General features: G+C 47.1%; 1 protein-coding gene across 2 annotated transcripts in view; it reads left to right on the top strand.

Moving 5' to 3' along the window:
- CAPN2 (calpain 2) overlaps positions 1-24,511 on the top strand; it is a 52,508-nt gene that overhangs the window by 15,470 nt on the left and 12,527 nt on the right. Inside the window, exons 3-12 of one of the 2 annotated variants that reach the window (XM_081299901.1) lie at positions 12,034-12,152; positions 12,758-12,891; positions 13,969-14,137; positions 15,312-15,395; positions 17,185-17,270; positions 18,224-18,298; positions 19,156-19,316; positions 21,144-21,313; positions 22,900-22,911; positions 23,925-24,136. In XM_081299901.1, coding sequence (XP_081156027.1) covers positions 12,034-12,152; positions 12,758-12,891; positions 13,969-14,137; positions 15,312-15,395; positions 17,185-17,270; positions 18,224-18,298; positions 19,156-19,316; positions 21,144-21,313; positions 22,900-22,911; positions 23,925-24,136 — 1,222 coding nt within the window. The remainder of the gene's footprint in view (positions 1-12,033; positions 12,153-12,757; positions 12,892-13,968; positions 14,138-15,311; positions 15,396-17,184; positions 17,271-18,223; positions 18,299-19,155; positions 19,317-21,143; positions 21,314-22,899; positions 22,912-23,924; positions 24,137-24,511) is intronic. The other variant, XM_081299902.1, reaches the window with a different exon arrangement.

The following is a 24,511-nucleotide window of genomic DNA, read 5'->3' as shown; positions in this document are numbered from 1 at the left end:
ATAAGGACATGAAAGGGGAACAGCAAGAGGTTAAGAGGGGCGTCCAAAGGATGAGTCCCCCAGGATGACTAAGGAGAGAGGTGGGGGGAGGGCCTTCAATGGGCCTGGTAAGGGAGCAGAGTGCACTTCCCCAGCAGGGAGAAAGCAAGTGCTTTCTGGAAGGAAAGGGTAAGAAGGAACCTTACTTTAAATGCCCTCCAGGGTTAGTTCAGATTTCAAAGCTGCAGCCCTAGATGTCCACCCTAAACTCTCCAGCCTCAGCCCTCTCTACCCATTCAGTACCCCACATTGCCTGCCTGGCCTGGACTGTGTCCCTCCCTCAAGCCTTTGGTGTCTGCATCCTTGACCGTCCGTCTCCTTGAAAATGCTTCCACCCACCTCGCCCAGTCCCAGATCCCCACCCCGATTCTGTAATCGAGTTCCCATGTCTGATCCCCACTGGCTGTGAGCTAGCTGCCTGCATGGGGCTGTCATGGAGGAGCGGATAAGCAGACGAGGAGCTTGAGACTAGATTGGAGGAAGAAGAGATACCCAACCTGAGTGGACAGGAGGAAGGACAGAGGAGAGAGGGAATCTTGAGTGCAGAGGCAGCTGGAGGGCTTCCAGGAGTGACACAGCTGGCACTGGCTTGGTTTCCCATCTGTATTCTCCAAGATGAGGAGCTTCTTAGGTTCAGCGTGTGTGTGTGTGTGTGTGTGTGTGTGTGTGTGTGTGTGTGTCTGTGTATTACTTCATCAAACACAAGCTCCCCTCTGCAGGCATGGATGGGGACTGTTAACTGTGGCTGGTGAGGTTGAATCAATAGATGGCCAGACACCACCCCTGCCCTTGCAGAACTTCCATTACACTGGGACTGTCAACAGGTCATTGTGCTCTAGTGGGACGAAGCTGTGACAAGGACAGCTGAATCAGAAGACTAGCATGTCCTGGATTCCCTGTAGGACCTCCCAATTCGTCTTTGCTTTCCTGTTTGGGAAGGAAAGACAGCCACAGAGGAAGGGAAAGAAGAAAACAAGTATCATTCCCCACCCGCCCCCCTCAGCTCCCAGGAAAACCCACCAAGCAGCTGCATGAGTAACCCAGCCCTGTCCTGCTCCCTGCAGTGGCCCAGGTGGCCTCAGCCTGTACACAGAATTGACCTTCAGGATGCGGAGGTGGGGTGGGGGGGGGAGTGCAGCTCTGGAAATTTACTGACATGGCCCTAGATGAATTTCTCTTTTCAGAAGAGGGCCCTGGAGCTTAAAGAAGCCATTCATAAGAGAGGTCTGTCCTCAGGGGAGGGTCTGGGCACGCCCTGGGTTGCCAGGGTCCTGTTTGTGAGCCTGGGTGCAGAGGGAAGGCTATGGATACCTGGGGTGCTCACAGCAGAGCCCCAAGAGGGCCAGCCCAGCTGGAGACAATTAGTCCTTTCATCCAGGTAGCCTGAGTGACCCTGCAAGGAGGGGGCAGCCGTGCTGTCTTAACATCCCAAACTCTACTTAGACCGCCTTCACCAAACAAATTAGCAGGGGTAGGGGAAGTTTGGATTTGGAGGGCACTCCCTGGAAGTCCTTGTGCAAATGTGGCTCAGGTGGTCTCAGCAGGTGCCTCAGAGTAGGCCAGAGAAAATGTCAGTAAATAGTTGTTGAATAAATGGAGAAATCAAGACTGGGATGCTCTCCTGCCTTAGACAGGAAGACAGTAATGGTTCCTTGGGAGCACACACAACCCAGAGGCCTAGGGAGAGACTGGTGCTCATGACTGCAGACTCAAAAGGAGGGGTTGGCTCCTAAAGTCCCCTCTTGCCTTGTGTTCTGTGATGGACAAAGCAAACAAAGGACTATAAAGCTTGTTTCAACCCAGGTGGAGAAGAGCACTGGATGGAAGTAAAGGGGGAGCTCCATAGTCCCGGCTGGAGCTCTGGGCCTAAGATGGGGCCACCACCCTGCAGTGGTCACTTCTGGGTCTTGATAAATATATTGCACCCAAGATCTATCAGGGCTCATTTTGTACCTTTATTTCCTCGTTTGAACTCTATCCCTTTTTTTTCTGAAAGTTTTTAGAGGCTCAGGAAGATGAAACATATGCTCTGTCTCTCAGGGGTCCCAGTCCTTCCCCCCACCCTCCCTCCTCACTCCCTCCTCAGCCACACCCCTCTCCACCCCTCACTAGCCACACCCTTTTCAGTACACACTGCCAAATGTGGCAAGGTTTGCACATAATGAAAATAAAAACAGCAAATACTTACAAACACTATTTTAAGTACTTTATATATTCTCCCGTTTATTTCTCTCCTGGGGAAGGCAGATTATTAGTATTAAATTCATGTTATATATAAGGAAACTGAGTAATGTCCCCAAGTCAGAGCCAAGACTTGAACTCCATGTTCTGACTGTAGCATTTCGTAATCTTTTGGAGTGGGATGAGAAAGAAACCTGACTCCTTCCCCTAGAAAAATGCATATATTTGCATACAGGCAAAATGTGCACAAAATATTTGGGCTTCCAGATCCGCTTTTGCATCAGATCCTAGTAACCTTCTGAGGATGTGCCCTGTCATTATCCCTCTTCCACAGCTGAGAAACACAGGTCAGAGAAATTAAGAAATATAACCAAGTTCCCATAATCGTAAACAGCAGAATCAGGACCCAAATCCAGGTCTTCTGGCCACAAATCCAGTTTTCATTCCCACCCACCTCTAGTCAGGCTTCCTAGGTCTAGCTCAGAGGTCTTTCCACTGAGCTCCATTCTGATTGGGGGGGGGGGTCACCTGAAGGTCCGGAATGGACATGGGGTGCCTGTGGGGTGCCCTTGAAGCCATTTACCCGGTGCCTAGTAGTGAGTGATGGGGGCCAGCCAAAATCCAGGAGGGAGCACATCAGCTCCACTTACTTGGAACCCTCACCGTCTAGCCTGCCTAGCACCCCTGCCTGGCCTGGCTGTTCTGTACACCAAGTGTCCAAGGTTCTCATTCCATGATGGCAAGGACAGCCTGCCTATCTGATTGGCTCAGCACAATGCGGCAGAGAGGTGCCTAAGACAATGTGGAAAGGGCGGACTCAGCCCCGGAGAGGAAGGTACCAGGAAGGGAGATCCCAAGTGGCTTGGTGGGGAAACAAAGCCAGCCACAGGGGAGGAAGAGGGCAGCCAAAGTCCTAGAACTTGAGGAACCCGGAGAGGGTGGAGTAGGGGCAGGTGTCTCTTGGTGCCCGGAGGCAAACCGGTGTCAGAGAAGATGATGGATGAAGTCAGAAGCCATAGACAGCCAGCAAGATCAGTGCTTCAGGAGAACAGGCATGAACCCAGCCCCCAACCAGACTTGCCCTTCATGGGGATCCTGGAGATCCCAATGGGGAAGACAGGGAATCTCGGTGCTGACCTTAGCAAAAGATAAATGAGCAAGCCTGGCTTTGAGACTCTGGACCCCCTCCTCTGGGTAATTTCCTTCCAACCACACAGGCTCTGCATTCCCAGAACCTTGCCTCTCTCATCTTCTCCCTGAAACCCTGAGGTTTTAAATCCAAGGGTTCACTTTCCACAGTATTTGCAACCTAAGTCTTATCCTGAATGTGGAGAGAGAGGCTTTTTTTTTCCTGTTATAGAAACTAAGACTAGATGATGTAGACATGTTGCGGGGAGGGGACAGGAGGCCCCTGAATCCTACCTAGGCAGCCCCTGCTTGACAAGCACAAGGCTGGTGGAACACTGACAGTCCTCCCAGCCCCTCAGCTCCAGGGTCTTCCAGGACAGCTCAGCTGGGGTGGGGTAGTCTTAGTGAAGGAATGGCCAATTCTGTCCAACTGCTGCCAGCACCTTGACTGGGGGACTGAGGAACCTCCAGGCAGGGTTGGCTTCTTTTAACCATGGCTACATCCAGTAGAGGCCTGCTAAAAGAGATATCACTGACACCAAACTTCCTCCCCTGGGAAGGCACAAATTCTGTCCAGTCGATGATAAATATCTGCAGTGACCCTGCTCTGACCCTGCGTATGTCCAAGACACTGGACAGATGAATGCCAGCATCAGGCTCCCAGGATGAAAAAAATCAGACAAGAGATAGTGAGTCAGAGCTATATGGTGACGGAGGCAGAATTCCTGTTTTACATGGGCCTCGTCTCATTCAAAGGGAATGCAAGGCCCAACCCTACCAAGCAACACAAAACAACCATGTAAAGAAAAGCATCCAGTTCTAAAGAAAAGACAATTCAGAAAAAAGAGGGTGCCAGGCGAGGTAGCACATACCTGTAATCCCATCAACCTGGGAGGTTGAGACAGGAGGATCACAAGTTCAAGGTCATCCGCAGCAATTTAGCAAGATCTTGTCTCAAAAAATAAAAAAAGAGCTGGAGAGAGAAAACGAAAGGCATAGATACTGTCAGAAGCACCTAGGGTGGTGCAAGTGGGAATATCTGATTCTGAGCAGTTTAGCTTTCTGGGGAATCTGACAGGGTGAGCCAGATACACAATGTACCCTAAGTGATCCAGCATTTCCAGTGGACTCCACGGGGCACTGGCCATGTGAGATGTCAATAACAAGTTCCAGAGTCCAAGAAGGCATTTATTTTACGCCCTGCTCCCCTCCACCCATCTCAGGGAACGTCACCATGTGAATGTATTGAAAGAAGTCTCTATACTCTACGTGGTTAGCTTTGCCTTTCCTGAACTTATTTTGTCATAATACATAAAGTTTTCTCGAGGAATACCTGTTAACTTCTTTAGGAACTGATTTCTATAGAACACACTTTGGAGGGATACTGGGGTAAACCAGTTGATTGGTCATTTGTTGTCATCTCAGTATAGACCAACTATTATGGAGAACTTCTGCCAAAAAGTAATTTTCATTTTAGAATATCTAATGTTAAGCTATTCTTTTTTACTACAAGACTGATATAATCTCAATAGTCTATCAATGGCAATAGACTAACTTTTATGATAATAAGACCATAATCTATGCATGCAGGGTACATATTGCTCTTTTATATAACAGATCATCCAAAAATAACTTCAGAGTGTACAGATTTGAGTTACCAAAGGTGGTAATACACTGTGTTCCAGCATTTTTCTTTTTCCTTTTCCTATTTTTTTTTCATTTTCCCCCATTTTTTGTTCTTTTTGTTATACATACTGTTCTGTATCTTGCTTTGTTTTGCTTACCATCTCTTGGAGATCATTTCATTCAACAGCACCTTTGCTCTGTTTTATGGCTGCATTTCATTGTAAAGATGAGCCATAATTTATTTCAACAGTCCCCTCTGAATGGGCATTTAGGCTGTCCCCAGTCTTGCTATTACAGTGTTGCATTGCACACACCATTTCTCATGTGAGTGTGTCTGGAGGGAAGATCACTGGAGATGGCTGCTGAGCACACTGATGATATTATTAGATGGCCTTTATAAAGTTTGCCCCGATCTCTGCATTCACTGATGGGTTATGAGAGTGTTTATTTCCCTGCAGCCTCCTTAGGAAATCAAACCTTTTTTTTTCCTTGAAATATTGGATATGGAACCTAGGGCCTCACATATGTTAGGCAAGGGCTCCCCTACTGAGCCAGCCTGAATCACACTTTTTAAATTTTCCAATCTGAAAGATTAAAAAAAAATGATATCTCAGTATGGTTCTATGTTACATCTCTTCTATGATGAGTAAGGATGTGTATTTGTAATTTTTTTCTTTTTCCATTAACTCTGTTTATATCTTTGCCTAGTTTCCTATTGGATGTGGCCTTTTCTTCTTTATCTGCCAGAAAATTTTACTTTGGCCTAGGATCTGAATAACAGATATTTTCTGTGTTACTTTTTCTACTTTGACTTTGTTTATTGTGGCTTTATGATGTATTTTTTTACCTTAATGTAGTTAAATTTATTTAAATATTATTAACTTATCATTTTTAAATCTGTGGCTTCCAGATTACAATCTTTAGGTACAATCTCTACTCTGAGATTGTAATAGAATTTTCTCACTGTCTCGTCTAAGATTTTTATGGACTTCTGTAAATATTTTGTTTATATTAAATATCATCATACTAAAATATGAATCAAGTATGATATAAATAAACATGTAGATAGAAAACATATAAATAAGTTTCTAGATTTACCATATTTATAGTTTATAATATACATATAAATATACTTACAATACATAATATTAAATGCTTATATATTATTCATCAAGAATTAAGCCTTGCAGCTGCAGTTGTAGCTCAGTAGTAGAGCACTTGCCTAGTTTGTGTGATTTTGATCCTCAGCACCACATAAAAAATATAGTATTATGTTAAAAATATATATATATTTTTTTAAAGTTGAGCCTTGTGACAAGCTGAACTATAGCGTGATTATTTTCTAGATGGTTACTCAGTTCTAGTTTCTTTTGTGAATAATTTATCTTTATTAAACTTTATTGTTTGGGACTGCTTTTGGACTTTGTGTTCTGCGTTACTTACCTATCTGTAGAGTCACGTACAAGTTCTGCACTATTTTAATTACATATCTTTATATGTGTTTTAATATCTGATGGAGCTTGATTCCCTTCCCTTTTAGATTTTTTTTTCTGGTTATGCTTTATGTTTAAATTTTCCTTATAAACTTCAGAATCAGCCAAGTTTAAAAAAAACTTTTTAAAAATTCTATTCCTATTTTTATTGGGATCACATTAAATTTATAGAGTAATTTCAGAGGGAAAAGCACTTTTAGGGTAATGAGTGTTTGTAGCAAAAAATATGGGTTTCTTTTTAAAATAGGGCAAGTGATTGGCTAAGCCCCTCCAGGCAGGCTTGCTGCACCCTTGGGGTTAATTAATAAAGGTGACAGCTGACCAGGGCCTCCCAAGTAGTCAGAGAAGTTCTGAACACTCTTAAGAGATAAGCAGTTTATATCTAGAGCCTTCTATAGTCAAAGGAGGAAACAGAGCTGAACCCCTCCAGAAGAATCCTAGAACTGTGAGTTGGGAGCAGTTGTCAGGATTCTAGAACCGGGAGTGGGTTGTGTATAGTGCCCCCTGGAGGAAGTTGTGACCTACAGTCAAGGAACACAACTGGCTGGATCTAAGCTCAGAGAAGGAGCCAAGGAAGACATGGTCCTAACCTTACCTTCCTTGCTTGGTCTCCACTGGCTAACCTCCCCCCCCACACACACACACACATACCCAGGAACTAGAGTTGCTGGGGCCCTGTGAGATCCACTGAGGAGGGCAGAATGAAGGGTGTTCAATAGACATAGAGAGGCAAGCAGAAAGTACCCACCAGGTACTCAATACCATCTGACCATGGTCCAATACTCAGGTCCCCAAGATAATTGTTTCTTCTTTGAGATAAATGGAGTAATTGGAGATCATAAAGTTGTCAACAGGTAACCAAGCATAAACAGAGGTACCTGTATAATAACTGGAAAGACCACCAGGAGAGGAGGGTAGGGGTTTTGTTATGCAAAATACTGTTCAGTGACAGTCCTCTGAGGTGGGCCATACTTTGGGTGGCCATCCCACCCTCCCTTCTGTCACAGTATCTTCTTGTGTAATTGAAGAGCAGAACCCAAATAAATGAGCCTGAGGAATGCACTATCTGTTAACTTCCAGAGTCTTTTAGGGATTCATATGTGAAAACCTTTGTAGAATCTCTTTCAAGCCCCAGCCATGTGGCAACATTCCAGGAGAGGCCTCAGTCATTGAAGGCACTCTCTGAGGCTTTCCTGGAGCTAAAACCAGCGGGAGCCATAAGCGGTTTATGAAGTATTTGAGTTAATCCAGTTATCAGGCCCCTCCCAAACTTGCTAGCCTTGTTCTGTCCAGACCCAGATGTAACTGCTCCAAACAGGCTCTGCTATGTGGAGATTCCCTGGACTTCAACTAGGGTCCCTCTCCAGGGCGAAGTTGCCATAGGATTATTCAGAATAGAAGTGTTTCCATAAATTATTTTAGAGAACCCTCAGCAGGGAAGGCCGGGTGTGAGACCCTAAGTTGATGAGGTCATATAACAGGTGTGGTTGCAGGGAGAAACCTGGTAGATATGGGCCATCCAGGTGGAGTGAGCAGGAAGCCAGTGAGAGAAAAAACACTATGCAGATGCTGAAACATAATCAGGTCACCTCTCAAGGACAAAAGTCCCTAGACACCGTCCTTTGAATTAGGTGAATTCAGAATTGACACCAGCCTCTTTGCAAAGTAAACCATGCGGGTTATACATTAAACACTTCTAATGCTCAGGCCAACATAACAGGCACTCATTAACTGAAGCCTTGGGGTGAGCCACTCAACCCCCTTAAACCCCAGTTTCCTCAATTACCTATCCTGGACTGTTTGGTGACAATGAAATGAGATGATCATGTTGTAATACATGAGAAGCCTTTAGCCCAAGGCCTGGTGCAGAGTAAACCTTTGTGAATGTAAACTGTTGTCATCACTATGCAGATCTTGCAACTGAGGAAGCTCCTATGAGCAGATATTCAAAGAAATCAAAGGAATCCACTAGGTAATGAGCTTTTCAACTTCAAAGTGTTTTGCTTTGATTGGGCAAGGGAATGAGCTAGCTAAAGAATCAAGCATAAAATAGGATTGAATGCCTCCCCCTTATTAGAAGTCAAGATGTTGTTCTTGTGAGCCTCTATGCCTCCCTTAACTCCAGAGTGTGGAAAATAGATGAAAAACTTTTTGAAATTTTGACTAAAATGCATGTAACTTGTTTCCTCTGGCCTTTGCTGTGATCTTAATGACATTGTCTCAGCTGTGCAATGACAAATTGTCATGTTTTGGTGAATTACATTGTATTGAATAGGTGACATGTTTTACTAGTTAATGAACCAAGAGTATTGGGCTATTAAACTATAGGACTTAAGGAAGCTTCTAATATGTGACCCTTAGTTTTAAATTTGAATTAAAGTTGGTTGTTACTAGTGGATTTCCTAAGTTTCAGGAATCATGTACTCTTAACCAAAAGAAATTGCTAGCCAGGATCATTCTTAAACAAAATCCAAGATTCTGGTTTAGAGTTTTTACATGCAAGACCCTGCAATTATCTAATCTATAGACTTCCTAAATATAAGTTTCTTCATCTTGAAAAGGTGATTATAATAATGATAATATTCTCCCAAGATTCATGTGAAGGTCAAAATGTGTAAGATGTTCATTGTCAACTTTAAAATATACAAAATATTAGTGGTTTGTTGGGTTTTTAAATTTTTGCTAGTGGAAAGAACATAGACGAGAGATGAAGAGATCCAGATTCTGATCCTGGCTCTGCCCCTTCCAGGATATGTGACCTCAAGCAGGTAACTTAATCTAGAAATCCAGTTTCATCCCCTAGGAAACATTCTAGGATGAGAATCCTTTAGGAGGAGACAAATTAGCAAGGGATGAGGGAGATGAGACCTAACTCCCAGCAGGGTGGGCAGGAGAGGTACTTCTGTAACATGAAGGAAGAAAACTGAAAGCCACAAAGCATGGCCACTGGTTTCCAGGTTGTGACAAGAATCACTCAGTTCTGGTGTTAAGCAGAGAGTTATATACAGTCTATCTACACATCAATATTATCTGATAGGGGCATAGACCTAATCTGAGAGCCTCTCTCTCTCTCTCTCTCTCTCTCTCTCTCTCTCTCTCTCTCTCACACACACACACACACACACACACACACACAGTGCCACTACTGAAGCCAATCCTTCATGCATCCAGTCAGTCATGTCCCTTGAATAGCAGCACAGTCAGCCATGACCAGTGAGATTGCAAAAGCAAGTTACCATCCCACAGACATGATTGTGTGTTGCCATACATGCATGATGCAAAAGCATTGATTCCTGGGACCAAAGGGAATAGAACAAAAGGACATTGATCCATCCATGGCTGGACTCAGACGGACCCAGGCAGCTCCTAGGAGGATGCTCATGGATTTAATAGGAAATTGCACAGGAACTGGGGGAATAACTGGTCCAGGACTCCTGTTACCAGAATCCCTATGCTTGGTTCCATTTTACCCTCAAGCCTTTTCCCTCTGTGTTCCCGATAGATTCAAATCTAAGCAGTTTGCAAGATTCCTAGAAAATTCAAATACGCTCAATGAAAATGAAAATAACAGTCAACAGATATCTTAAGATTCCCAAGGAAGGACTAATGTCATGAAAAGATCCCATGGTAGAGGAAGAGGAATAAATTGACCAAAAGGGAATAGGGTCTCATGGCCCTAGAAATGACTGGCACATGATGAACTGGTCCTTGGAGATGAAGAGTTTGATAAGGTTGGAGTGGAAGAGCATTGGATGCTTAGAAAAGGCCTAAAGGTCATCTGTCTACTTGATCACTGTGTCCGTACAAGGCACAACTGTGAAATTAGGCAAGAAAAGCCCCTCCAGGTAGATTTCCATCACTACCAATCAGGGACTCCTCAACTGCTTACTCCTAGCTGGAGCTTAAAATAGCCACTGCTAAATTTCTCCCTAGGCTTCATGTCCTCAACATGTCAGAGAGCTTTTAGTTTTGTTTACATAAAGGTCTCACTGACCTAAAAGTTTGCTTCTTAGATCTGCCAGCCCTTAAAACTATACCTTTTAAACTTTTATTTGTAGCTGTTTAAATTGCAATGCACATAAACTCTCTAAGGCTTGTGATACTCAGCTTTAACAAGGAGGTAGAGATAATACTGTCCTCAGAACTGTTGTGAGGAATAAATGAGATAATGAACCTGAAGGTCCTAGAACACTGGCTGGAACATAGGAAGGGCTCAGTACAAAATGGCATTTGCCCAAGGTCTCCTAGCCGTAGAGAAGCAGGAACTTGTAGCCCTGCATACCAGATGAGGAAACTGAGAAACTATCAGTTCACATAACTGAAAAGTCCAAGGCAGTATGGCTTCAGGTATAGCTTGATTCAGGGATTCAAGTGGTTTTCCAGGACCTTCTGTCTCTCTCTCTCTCCATCTCTCAGCTCCTGTTCTGCACTGGCCTCCTAGGCAGACAGGCTGCTTCCCACCACAGAAGTAGCTTCAACAGCAACATAATGTACATCTTCAAAGATTCAATGCAGAAAAAGTCACCTGCCCAGTCTCCCGGAAACCCCAGGAAACTCTCCTGGCACCTCATCTGCTCTGGCTGGGTCACAGCACATTCCTGACCCATCCACTGAAGCCAGGCAAATGTGCTGCATAGATTGCCTCAGGTCTCCTCTGGAATTGGGAACAGAGTTAGTGCTACCAAAACCTTGCAGATTGAAAAGGTAGGGAGGGCAGGCTCTCGGGGTTACCAGGAGGGCAGCAAACAGTTGCTCAATGGAAAAGTACAGGTGAACCCACAGCCCTGCACCACCCACCTAATTTAAAGAGGATTTGTTTGACTTCCTTTGGTTACTGACGACTTAGGGAGGAACACGTCTCCATGTGCCGTGGATCTGTCGTATCCAGATGGCAAAGAGTTATATACAGTCTCAAAGAGTTATATACAGTCTATCTACACATCAATAGGTCGGTCTAGTTCAGGAGCCTTGAGGGTACTAAGTAGTCAACCAGAAATCCAAAAATTCAGTAAACTTCACTAACACTTCTAATAAACCTATCAACAAAAATAAACCCAACAATGAATTAAATTCAACTGAGGCTATTTCCTTTAATTGTCATGGAAAATTTTAGGGCATGTTCTCTTGCCTTGTCTCCGAACCCTCCTCCCAGGAGACATGCAACATTTGACCCTTTCCCATCTGTCAACACACTCACACTCAAACTCCCCTTCAAAGCCTGTTTTTGCAGAAACCTCTTACTGCCAAGTTCTTTGCATTCACTCCACATAGTCATGGCACAGAGCTGGGTTCCCAGGACAGGGGAGCCACTACAGGATTCCAAGTCTTTGGGGGAATGAATTTTCCCCTCCCCACCCAATGCCAACCCAATAGTATCTCACCCTCAGCATTTCCCTCAAATTAAGTACCCAAACCCTCAGACCTTAGATAAGGACTGTCTAAAATATCATTCCCTCTATTTGCAGGTCATCTTAGGCTTCAAAGCCCCAGAGGTGGGGACCAGATTTTTAACCTCTTCCAGGTACTGAGATGCCCCTGTTAAGATCTCCTTGCACTGTGTTCTCAGGTGACTGCTGGCTGCTGGCTGCCATCGCCTCCCTTACCTTGAATGAAGAAATCCTGGCTCGAGTCGTCCCCCTAGACCAGAGCTTCCAGGAGAACTATGCAGGGATCTTCCGCTTCCAGGTCAGTTCATGATGGGCTTAGGCTTCTTTTTACCAAGTCCCAGTGCTTGTCACGATCCCTTAGTTTGGCTGGATTCTCTTGTCCATCACCTTAGCAGACTCCAAAGACCAGCACTGCTTTACAGAGGTGACAGTGAGCAGGAAGCTCCCAACCTGCTCATGACATGGGACCCTTCCAGGATGACCATGGCTGGGGGATGGGGGCGGGGGCAGCAGGGGGAGCTCCAAAAACATTACAAGGAGGTGTACATCAGGGCATACAGGAAGTAATTCCCAAATTTTAAAAAATATATATTTATTATCTGAGCTTAAGACAAAATGTCAAAGTTATTTCCCTTTTATATTGATTAATGAGAAATACTATTTTTAAAGAGATGGGTGTGGATTTGGAGGGATGGACAAGCCCATCTGTCCTTGCTTACTTCATGAGGACTTCCCTGCAGTAGGAAATGAAAGGGGCATCTCCTACTGAGATTGGCTGTGGAGCCTACAGCAAGGGACCGGGCAGCAGGAAGCCAGATGCAACTGAGCTTAGGGATCCCAGTGCTGCCACCAGCTCCTCCTTCAGCCCACCCCACACCGCTCCCTCCCTCCCCTTATCTGCAGTTCTGGCAGTATGGCGAGTGGGTGGAGGTGGTGGTGGACGACAGGCTGCCCACCAAGGATGGAGAGCTGCTCTTTGTGCATTCAGCTGAGGGGAGCGAGTTCTGGAGCGCCCTGCTGGAGAAAGCCTATGCCAAGTAAGTGACCATGCCCTCTCCCAAAACCCTGTGGCCTGCCCCTATTGCCCTCCAAAACACAGGAGCTATTTAGGACTGTTTTGAGTAGACGTTCTCTTCTATAAAAAGGACTCCTTTGGCCCAAATTGGGTTCTAAATTCAAGGAGATAATGAACACACAGGGTGCTGGGCCACATGGTACAATGACAAATGATAGCTGTTGCCATTTTTAACCAAATGCACAGAAACAAGTCATGATGCTGAGTGTGCTGGCCTTGAGAAGGAACTTTGTTTCCTTGACAGACTCTATTACATATTTGTCAACTAAAAATAGCAGGTTTTGCCAGTAGGCAAAACTACCTTTGCAAAAGTAGGAAAATTGTGGAAATTTGCCCAGACTAATGGTGTGGCTGATTTGAAGTGGTTTTCCATACTCCTCCCAGCTGCTTCCCATCCAGCTTGCCCAAAGTCAAGTTTGACCGGTGCTCAGCCCTCCCCAAAAGGGCCTCAGCATGGCCACACTGCACAGGCTCCCTCCATGAAGGTAACCTAACTAGAAGAGAGCAAGTGGATCTCTGTTCCTTTCAGACCTATGCCAGGAAGGAGGGGGCTGGGTTCTGCTGAGGGAACCTGAGCCTGAGCAATGCTTCTAAGTCCCAGAGCTTAAGTACTGGAGTTAGAGAAGCCACCAGACTCCAGCATAGGTAGTCAGGAGCAATAAGCCCACACAGACCCATTGCCTGTTTCTCCGTGAAGATGCTTTCATTATTGAATTGTTGTCATTTTTAAGCTCTAAATGCCAAACAGCCCATTAGCAGACCTCCCCTTTCCCTTCAAGATACAGAAAGAATCAATATCAGATCATCAGTAAGGTCCTGCCAACTCGGGTTCTGTGAGATTTTCAAAATACTTCACAAAGTACCAGAGAAAGAGTGACTGTGGAGATGGTAGCTGGACACTGAAGTTGGAGACAAAACCAAGAAGAACGAGAGCAGAGGGTCCCATGAGCATCAATCAAATGTGGAAGGGGGTCATATCAGAGTACAAGTGGGGTGGCATTCTGAGGGATGAGGGATAGCATCTCTTCCCTTCCTGTAGGATCAACGGGTGCTATGAAGCGCTCTCTGGAGGTGCCACCACCGAGGGCTTTGAGGACTTCACAGGAGGCATTGCTGAATGGTATGAGTTAAAGAAGGCCCCTCCCAACCTGTTCAAGATCATCCAGAAGGCTCTGCAGAAGGGTTCCCTCCTTGGATGCTCTATTGATGTAAGTTTAGTCCTCCTTCCCTAAACTCATCCCCAAGTCTGCTCTGGCTGAAGAGAGGTCCCAACAGTGCCCAAGAAAACCCACTGCCCCATACAACATTAATGTATCCCTGTCCACCATGTTTCTCATCATCAGGAAGACAGGGGTTGCTAGCAACAGCCAGACTTTCTGATGTGCAATTGATGGAGAGATGGTGCCTCCAGCCCTTACCTCCCCAGCCCACTTCCCTTTCTCACCCTGCTCTTCATTTCACTTTCTCACCTCCATCCCCAGACCACAGGGTCCCTGAGAGCTTCCTGCCCTCTCTGGTATAATACCTGCCCCCATCCACAGAAGGCTGCACCTAGAGCCCAGAAGCCTTCCCTCACTCTGCTCCAGGGCTGATGGTTCTGTAGGAAGACTTCAGAGGGCACAGGAAAGAACTGTTTCCTCTTAATAGCCTTGCTGGCAAACTTCACCAGTGGATGGGAGGTGGGTGGATGTGCTGTCCCTAAGAGAATCCAGACAAAAGCTGTGCCCAACACCCAAGCCCTGTCCCATCAGAGATCCTGGTCCCCTCTAGGGATGCAGATAAGAAGCCCTGACTCTTGGCACCAAAATCTGTTAGACCCCAAAAGACCCTCTCTGTTCTCAGTCTTTCTTCCTATTAACAAGACAAAATTAACAACCTTCATCAGAATAGATGGGAAAGGAATTACCTCAAGGACTTTCTAATACAAGAGAAGTGAATTTGAACACAGGCGAGAAAAAACCTCCATAGTATTTAAACCATGCAGTTGGGCTGCGCTAGATCTGGGAGCATGGGGGATCAACTCTTCTGGATCAGCGATGCTGGTTGACCTGTGCCATGATGCCACCCACAGGCCCTCTCTCCAGAGTGGGCCCTTTTGCACCCTCCTCAGTTTACAGAAATCTGTGAATGCACGTGCTCGCCCTCACAGATGGTCACAGGTCGCCTTCTCTGATAGTTCCTGGCGATTCCGCATCTGAAGGTGGCAATGAGCGGCGGGGGGCGGAGGGGGGCCCTCCAGATGCCAGTTAGCGCAGCTCTGCGCCCCCTCCTTTGGCCTCGGTCCCTGTAGTCGTAGGTTTCGGGCCGTTAGTATTAGAACAGGAGGGAGGGATGAAAGTAGGCCGCACAGGTGCAGCGGCAGCTGATTGTCGGTGTTTGCAGATCACCAGCGCCGCGGATTCCGAGGCCATCACGTATCAGAAGCTGGTGAAGGGACACGCGTACTCGGTCACCGGAGCCGAAGAGGTAACGTCTTGCGCCGAGGGGCAAGGCGCCTGTACTCCCGACACAGTGACCACAGGTGCATTTTGGCCAGTGGTTCCCTTGGGTGGGGCCCCCGCGTTCGCACAGGCCCGTTATTCTCGAAGTTCAGTCCGGACCAGGATGTTCCCTGACCCCGCCCTTGCCAGCGACGTGCCGCGCTGCCCCCTGCTGGCCGCTGCTCCACTCATTCTTCCTGTACTTCGTGAGAACCTCATTCTCCAGGCCAGTGTAGAAAACAAAGAAAGAAAGATGCAAACAAAAAGCTAGCACTTTGCATCGTAGAATGTTTTATACCCTTTTAAACGCTCTCACATTTGTTCTTACAATAACACTGCTGTCCAAGTTCAAGCGAGACTCTGCCTCCTGCCAACTGCATGACCTGGGCAAATTACTTAAACTCCGTCGTTTCTTCAATGGAAATGGAAATAATAATAATAATACCCACTGGAAGATGGTGGTGGTGATTCAAATTAATATATGTAAAGTGCTAAGACAGGGCCTGACACACTATATAAGTGGCTGTCCTTGCTGTTCATACTATTGTTACTATAAACACAACTGAGCCACCCAAGTTCACTGTTAATGACCTGACCCAAGGTCTTGTGTATGTTCAGTAATCTTTAACTTCTCTTTCTTTCTTTCATCTCCCTTCCTTTCTTCCTTTCTTTCTTTTCCTTTATCTCTTCCCTTTCCTCTCCTCTCTTCCTCCCTTCTTTTCTTAACACTGGGGATTAAACCCAGGGTCTTGCACCAAGCATGCAGCTCATGAACTACACCTCCAGCCCCCTAACTTTGATTTTTTTTTAACTTCCTTCCATCTTTAATGTGTTGACATTTTTCAAGTCTACAGAAAAGTTGAAGGAATGGTATAATAAACATCCAAACTTTACGCCCCTAGACTCAACAATCACTAGCGTTTTAGCCACATCTGTTTTCTCAATGTGTGTGGACTTTTTTTTTTCCTGAGCCAGTTGCAAGTAACTTGCAGAGGTCATAACACTTTACTTACAAATACTTCAACATTTATCTCCTATTAATAAGGAATCCTCTTACATGAGCCCACTACTGGCATGACCAAGAAGTTAAACATTAATTCAATAACATCATCTAATATATTAGATGATTAGATTAGTTACACTTTTCCCAGTTGCCCAAAATGCCCTAAAAATTTCTAATAAAAAATTCCCCACCACAGCCCGGATCCAGGACTCAATCAAGAGTCTCACACTAGCTGGGTATGTTGTCTCACCTGTAGTCCCAACTATATAGGAGGCTGAGGCAGGTGGATTGCTTTAAGCCCAGGAGTTTGAGGGCAGTCTGGGCAACATCGTGAGCCTCTGTCTCAAAACAAAGCAAAAAGATTCACATGCTGCGTCTGCTTGTTTCCCTCCATGTTCTTTCTCAATAAGTGTTAAAGTTTCTCTGAGCACCTGTGAGAAAAGTACATCCTATTCCAGTTGGCTAAACAGGTTTTGCTGGAATGTGCCAACCCAGACCCTAGAACAAGTGTGTTTATGCCTCAGGTTGACAACAAAAATGAAAGGGCCCCATTCTCCAAGAGCAGGATTCTGGAGCTTTAATTTCCATTTTCTAAATCTGGAGAGCATGAGGGATCTGGGGGTCAACACCTTCTACCTTTGATGATCCTCCCTCACAAACAACCTCCTTGGCTCAGGCCAAGAGCCTGAGGGTCTGTAGGAGCTTTGGGTCTGCATCCCTCCAGGCCTGGCTGGCACTCAACCTCTCCTTCCTCTCTCATCTGATCCTTCAGGTTGAAAGTGCAGGAAGCCTACAGAAACTGATCCGAATCCGAAATCCCTGGGGAGAAGTGGAGTGGACCGGGAAGTGGAATGACAAGTGAGGAGGTGTAGGGTTGGGGGTCCTGGGGGGGTGTGCATCCTGCTAGGAGGCCCTGCTGAGACATGGAGATTTGAAGGCCCCCGTGCACTGTGCTGGGAAATAGGCTCAAGGAGCACGGGCCACATTAAGCAGGCAGGGCCTGTACACAGATGCCCTTTGAAGAGTGACTATACCAGGACACTGTCCCCAGCAGCCTGGGTGCCTTTCTCCAGGCCAAGGGCTCCTGTGATGCTAATTCTTTCACAATGTGGCTAATCCCTCCCCCACTCAAATTCACCCTACTATTGGGCCTTCAGGGGGGAAGGAAAGCACATCTGGTTCTACTGGTCCTTCTATTCCAAGGACTTGAACTTTGTGCTGAGACCATAGAGACAACCCTCTGTTAATCTCCAGGGCTTCCTGGAAGGCCTCTTAGACTTTCAACTACATGAAGTAAATGCTCAGTTGAGCCTCTCTCCCAGTTCTCCCTGCTCCTCCCCAGCCTGGCACCTCCAGTTTTTCCTCCTTTTCTCCAACTTGCCCCAGGCAACCTTGACCTTGGCAGAGAGATACCTGCCAAGAATTCCTTCCAGATCAGCTGCAGAGGCCGAAATGAGGAGCTCCTTGTTGGTTTTCCAGTTGCCCCTAGAAGATCTACCAGGCCCATCTCAGTTTGGGCAGCCAGGGCCCCTTCCCTACCTTCTGATGGGCTGTGTTCGTTTCCAGACTCCTCCTCACCCCATCTTCCAGAGCAACTTCCCCTGCTACCTTGTTTGTACCTGCACTGGGTTCTCCACTCCCCTGAGAGCTTTATCAGTACTCAGGTGTGTCTGAGCCAGGTGGGGGCTACTTCCTCCCTTCCTGAGGTCTGGGTGAGAGTGGGTGTCCCTGCTCCTCAACCTGGGAGCCGTGGGGAGAAGTCCTTGTCATACACCTGTTCCTAAGGCCTCCCCCATTGCTTTGTTTTCCAGCTGCCCAAACTGGAACACTGTAGACCCAGAGGTGAGGGAAAGGCTCACCAGACAGCATGAGGACGGGGAGTTCTGGTAAGATCCAGTAGAGGTTTTGGGGAAAGAGTTCATTACTGGAAAATGCCAAGGGCACACAACACAGGATCCTAATTTTGTTCTTTTAAATGCATTATAAAACCCTGAGCAAAAAACGTATGAGGTGGCATATGCCTGTAATCCCAGTGGTTCGGGAGGCTGTGGCAGGACACAAGTTCAAAGCCAGCCTCAGCAATTTAGCAGGGCCCTAAACAACTCAATGAAACCCTGTCTCTAAATAAAATACTAAAAGGGTCTGGGGATGTGGCTCAGTGGTTGAGTGCCCCTGGGTTTTAAAAAACAATAACTTCTTCACCCTCTTCAATTGATCCATCTTTATGGTGGGATTTACAAGCTGAGCAGCTTCTCAGAGAAGACCGAAAGAGCTATTCCTTTAGTCAGGTTCAGACCCTAAGAGAAAAAAGGGAGAGATGGGGCCCTTCTCTCCACCAGTTTCTGGAGATTCATCCAGTACCTGGTCCCTCAGTAACAGCAACGACCTGCAGGCTGTGTGTCTGTGCCCCTCTGAGGACCACTTATCATTGTAGACAACTTTCAGTTTACCAGAAGTGCCCATGTATTGTTTCATTTGCTATTGATGACTCCCATGTGTACCAAGGAGAGTTCTGAACTTCAGAGAGGTGAAGTGACTTGCTCAGAGTGACCCAGCTGTAACCTGGCAGTGCCAGAATTGGAGTTGAGACTTCTGATTCTGGACATGGTGTCTACTATTCAGCCTCAAGGTGCTTCTCTGCCTGTCCTTGACTGGCTGCAAGTCTGGCCGTGGCATAAGGTCAAGGCTAATAATGAATGTGTCCTCTTGTAACCCTGAATGCCCGTATCTCTGCTTTTGCCAGGATGTCTCTCAGCGACTTCCTGAGGCACTATTCCCGCTTGGAGATCTGCAACCTGACCCCCGACACCCTCACCAGTGATTCCTACAAGAAGTGGAAACTCACCAAGATGGATGGGAACTGGAGGCGGGGCTCCACTGCAGGAGGCTGCAGGAATTACCCAAGTAAGGGCTGCTGCCACAAGAGGCCACCAGAGGCCCAGGCACCTCTCACCCTCCCTGATAGATGTACTTCTACCCAGCCTTGCAGCTTGGGGGAGGCGGCTCCTTCTCACTGGGACCCTCAGTCTCAACACCCTTCTCTGTTTTCTCAGTGCCATGACCTCCTGCATTCACTGGCCTCCAAAAAGACTAGCTGTTTCTTTGAAGTCCCCTCCAGGCCTAGATTCGCGGTACCTGGACATTTTGCCAGTCCTACACAGCAGTGTTGAATCCCACGTTACCTGTATGAGTAACTTTATCAACCCTAAGCCCAAGGAGCCGAGTCCTGAAAGGGAATCTCACCCACTAGGACTCCTGTACATCAGGCCCTTGCTGCCCATGGCCTGCTTGTGTGCCCAGTTCACTCTGCAAATGCTGATTGGGCCCTACTCAGATGGGATGAGGATTTCTCCTCTGGTCCAGCCTTTGTCAATCCCCTCTTCTGCTTTGATGGTTCCATCCCTACTCCCCCACCCCCTTAGAAACTGTCCTGATCCTGATCCTGATGACATCGGCCAATTATGGAGCCTACATTGGGTGCTAGGAACTGTCCTAATGTGCTTTATATATATTATTTCACTTAATCTTTCTTTAAAACTTCTTGGTTATCTCTATCTTTAAGGTGAAGTTTCTGAGACTCAGAGAGGTGAAATGACTTTGCCCAAGCCACACAGCTTGCTGGAATTTGAACCTAGGCATTCTGACTATGGAGTTACTCTTTAAGTACTCTGGTAGCAGGTGGTGGTCATATTATTGATTCTCTGTTACAAATGAGGAAACTGAGGCTCTTACATGGTGTGCCAAGCCCATAGAGCAAGTAGTCAGATTGGGATTAGCTGACCAGAACCTCCAGATCAAGTATGTAGTCACCGAGTGTCAGTCCCAAATGCCACCACCTGGAAGTCCCCTTGCCATCCACAAAAATACTTCCCCTATCTACTAGATCAGGGATTGGCAAACACTTTCCAAAGGACCAAACAGTAAACACTTTGGCTGTGTCAGTCAGTCATTGTGTACCATATTTACTTAATTCTACTGTGGTAGGCCCAAGACAGCCACGCTTCAATGAATGGACATGAACGTGTGCCAATAAAACTTAAATTGCAAAAATAAGCAGCAGCCTGTGCACAAGACCATGCCTTTAATTCCATCACTAGAATTGTACCCATTAGGTATGGGAAGGTAATCAACATAATTACCCTTGGAACATGAATAACTCTCAGATCCTTCTTGTGAATGGATTTTAGAAATGAAGAGGTTAGAGATACCACTGGGGTGGGCCAGGGGATAGGCCGAAGACAAGGAACAGAAACTGAAACTGTGCACAGGTGTCCCAGGCCTCTGAGTTCACTGAGAGGTAAGGTGTGTTAGCAAAAATGTAAAGAAAAGACATGGGAATCCCCTCAGCCAGCCCCAAGGAATGTTCTAGGATCTCTCCCTCAGAGCTCTGTGTGGGAAAGCAACCACTAGGGGGAGCTACAGCTCTAACCACCCTCTCTTCTAGGGTGACAACAATTCCCAAGAGGTAACCTAGGGCAAGAGAGAAGTACAAGGGGGAGGTCCTAATTAAGGTCCAGCTAAGATCTAGGCAAGTGCAGACCATCCTCTCATGGAAGCCCACCTCTACCTGTCCCCACCCAGCCACCCTGCCCAGGCTCCACCCTGGTTCCTTTGCTTCTTCCAGCTCCCATCTCCTCCATCTCTCTCCCAGCAATCCCAGCCCCTGTGCATACCTGCTCCCCTAACCCCCAGGCACACCTGCTCAAGGCTGGGCTCCCCTCTCTGTTGCAGACACTTTCTGGATGAACCCTCAGTATCTGATCAAGCTAGAGGAGGAGGATGAGGATGAGGAGGATGGGGAGAGCGGCTGTACCTTCCTGGTGGGCCTCATCCAGAAGCATCGGCGACGGCAGAGGAAAATGGGCGAAGACATGCACACCATTGGCTTTGGCATCTACGAGGTGCGGGCAATTTCCCCTCCCTTCTCACTTGGCATGGACAGCTGATCCCAGAGGCAGAGTTGGGGATGGGACAGTGGACAGGGATCTTAGTCAATCAAAAACAAAGCCAGAGACCCAGCCAGACTTAGAAGCAACTCACACAAGAAAATCCCTACTGGTGGTCTGCGTCACAGGGACCCCCATGGCCAGTCTTCTAGGAGTTCTCCATGTCCCTCCTCACATCCCCCGGCCTGATGAGAATATTCTGTTCTCAGACTTGAACTGAGAACAGAATATTCTGGGTCACATCAAGAAATATTGTGAGGGCTGGACTGAGCCAACAGGTCCAGCTGGTCAGAGCCCAGCAGAGTTCTTGGCTTGGACTGTGGAGGTCTCAGGACAGGAGAACAAATGGTCATTATACTCCCCAGGGCCATGCTGGCTGGAGCCCTGCTCCCCACGACACCCACAGGTCCTTCTTTCATTCTCAGCCAAGCTGAAGAAAAGCCCCACTCAGGCGCAGCCAGAGGGCAGCCTCTTCACTGCCGCTCCCCTTCAGGCTGAGGGCCCATCCCAGAGTGGGGCTGGGGAGAACAGAGCCAACCTGGGGCCCCGTCCCTGCAACCACTCCCCACCCCTCCCCCACCCTCAACACCCCGTACCCCCACTTCTCCTCAGCACAGAGGGCTTTTCACAGCCTCAGGGGAGCAGGGAAGGCTTTAGGGCAGCATTTTGGTTTGCTGAGTGGAACCCAGTGATGCTGGATCAGCTCCTCCTGGCTCCCAAGTCTTGTCCCTCTCTCCCCTCAGTCCCACGTTGCAAGAGGTCACTGTGGCAGCCTGAAAATGGTCACAGGGAGAGTATTTACACCGTGGGAAATAGCAAATACTACCAGGCAGGGATTCTGCCTGGCCCCAGAGCCAGTTTCCAGCACATTCTGGTGGACCCAGACAAGGCTCTTTGCTCACCCATCACTGGCAGGTTGGCCATTCTAAAAATGCACCTAGATCTAGATCCCTCGGTCTCTGAAATGGAGCTGGGAACTTCTGGCCTGGAGCAGAATAGCTGCAAGGAAAATGCCAACAGAATTGCCCATAGCTGCCCTCGCCACCTCGTGCATTTGGGAATCCAGTGGGCTTTTGGAGTTGGGAAAGTCTTCTGTGATCTTTTGGCCCCATTTTAGAATTAAGGAAACTGAGACCCGAGACGGGAAGTGATTTGCTAAAGGAAATACTGTTGCTTCTTCTTATGGGCCTAGTCCTGCTTCCCTTGACTGGGAACCAGGTATGGGCTTTGCCACTACTAGGCTGGTGACCATAGACAAGTCATTTCACGTCCCCAAGCCTCTGTTCGATGCTCAATAAATTGGGGATGGGGGTAGGGACTCTCAACCACATTACTGTCATAAGAGGATTTTTGTTTGTCTGTTTGTTTTACAATTTCGCCAATGTGAAAACATTTTGAGTTCCTTGGAAAGCAATTACCATGTCGATGTAGGTGATATTGCTAAAGCTAGAAAAAAGCCGGTAGCAAAGGAGACAACCACAGTGCCTGCATTTTTATTTGTTGCTTTCCTAGAATCTGAATTGTGCTCCTTTATTTTGCAGGTTCCGGAGGAGGTATGTCTGGCAAGCACCGGCCCCTGCCTCTGGGGACTCAGGTCCACCAACGTGCCTGAGGCTTAAACTGCAGAGCTCAGGGGGTGTGGTGAAACATGAGTGGGGCCAGAAGGATGGCTGCTGGTGCCCTCCCACTGAGGTCACTCCGGCTCTGCATCCCACTGGTCTGAGCCCAGGGCAAGGTCTTCCAGAAAGCCCCTGTAGGGTTTGCTGGCTGTGTGTGACCCAGCAGAGCCTGTGCAGGGTTTAGTTCTGGGTGGACAATCCACAGTCCTCAGACTGCAGGAGGCTTGTTGGAGTCTTGTCTGGTTCTGGGAATGAGTAGAAAGGGGAACGAGGAACCCTGTGGAGTGTTCCTCAAGACAAGGCAGGAGCATAGGGAAGACCCTGTTCCCAGGATGTGTGACCTCAGGCAAGTGACAGCCTCTCTGCTCTTCAGTTTCTATTATAGTGAAACTATTCAGCCATCTACCTCACCAGGCTATTGTAAACATGAATTAAATTATGCCAGAGTGCTAATCTAATGAGATATGATGCAAAGTGGCTGTGTGTCTTAAAGTGGTCACACAGGGTGCCTGGACCCACCTGCTCTGCATTTGTCCCTGGGAAGGTGGCACTGACAGAGCACAGGGCTCTGTTGGATGGTGTGTGAGCTCTGCCCCAACCTTGGGTTACCTCTGCCCTAACAGCAGGACTCCCTTCTTAGCTCTTGATTTTGTCTTTGCCTTAATTAGTGGGTCCTACACAGTGTAAAACTGAACCGGATTCCTGCTGTGGGGACTCTCACCCGCTAGAGTCACCTTGCAGAAGGCTGAGGAACTCCGTGTGGAAAGGCAGGCATCTCTGCAGACAGAGTTGAGTCCTGCCTCTGTGGCCAATTGTTTTTAATAGAAAATTGGCTTTTTATCTTAGCAATTCAGACATTGTCACTGTAATCTCTTTATCCCAAAGAGCAATAATGACGTTTATTTGGCACTCCCCCCCCCCACCCCGTTTCTCTGTTTATTCATCAGTTAAGAGGGCAGACCAACATCCACCTCAGCAAAAAATTCTTCCTGACAACTCGAGCCAGGGAGCGGTCAGACACGTTCATCAACCTCCGGGAGGTTCTCAACCGCTTCAAGCTGCCCCCAGGAGAGTACATCCTCGTGCCCTCCACCTTTGAACCCAACAAGGACGGGGATTTCTGCGTCAGGGTGTTTTCTGAGAAGAAAGCTGACTACCAGTAGGTGGCTTGGTCCCTTCTTTGTGCCTGCCCCTTCCTGTTCCTAGCCACATTCTCTTTTTCGTTACTCTGATTGCTGGAGTGTCTTTCTATGAAATGTGGGAATTGATATACTGAAGAATTTTTAGTGTTATACTCGGGTAAGCAAAGAAAAAAAAAATCTCCTTAGACTATTAGACTATTTCTTGTTGGAAAGAGGTAATAGAAGAGTGACTTCACAATCTAACTTCACAATTGCATTTCTGAATTATCTAGTTGACACTTTCATCTTAAGGGCTTATATTAAACTGTCTGTGAGCCTCCACCCTTCACTTGGAGAAAGCTGGGCAGTGCTGGCACAACCCTTGCTTTCCCAGACCCCCAGCCCAGGAGAGC

This window comes from Spermophilus citellus (genome assembly GCF_964194105.1).
Source record: "Spermophilus citellus genome assembly, chromosome: 6".
Lineage (NCBI taxonomy): Eukaryota > Metazoa > Chordata > Mammalia > Rodentia > Sciuridae > Spermophilus > Spermophilus citellus.
This window is presented reverse-complemented; position numbering and strand designations above follow the sequence as displayed.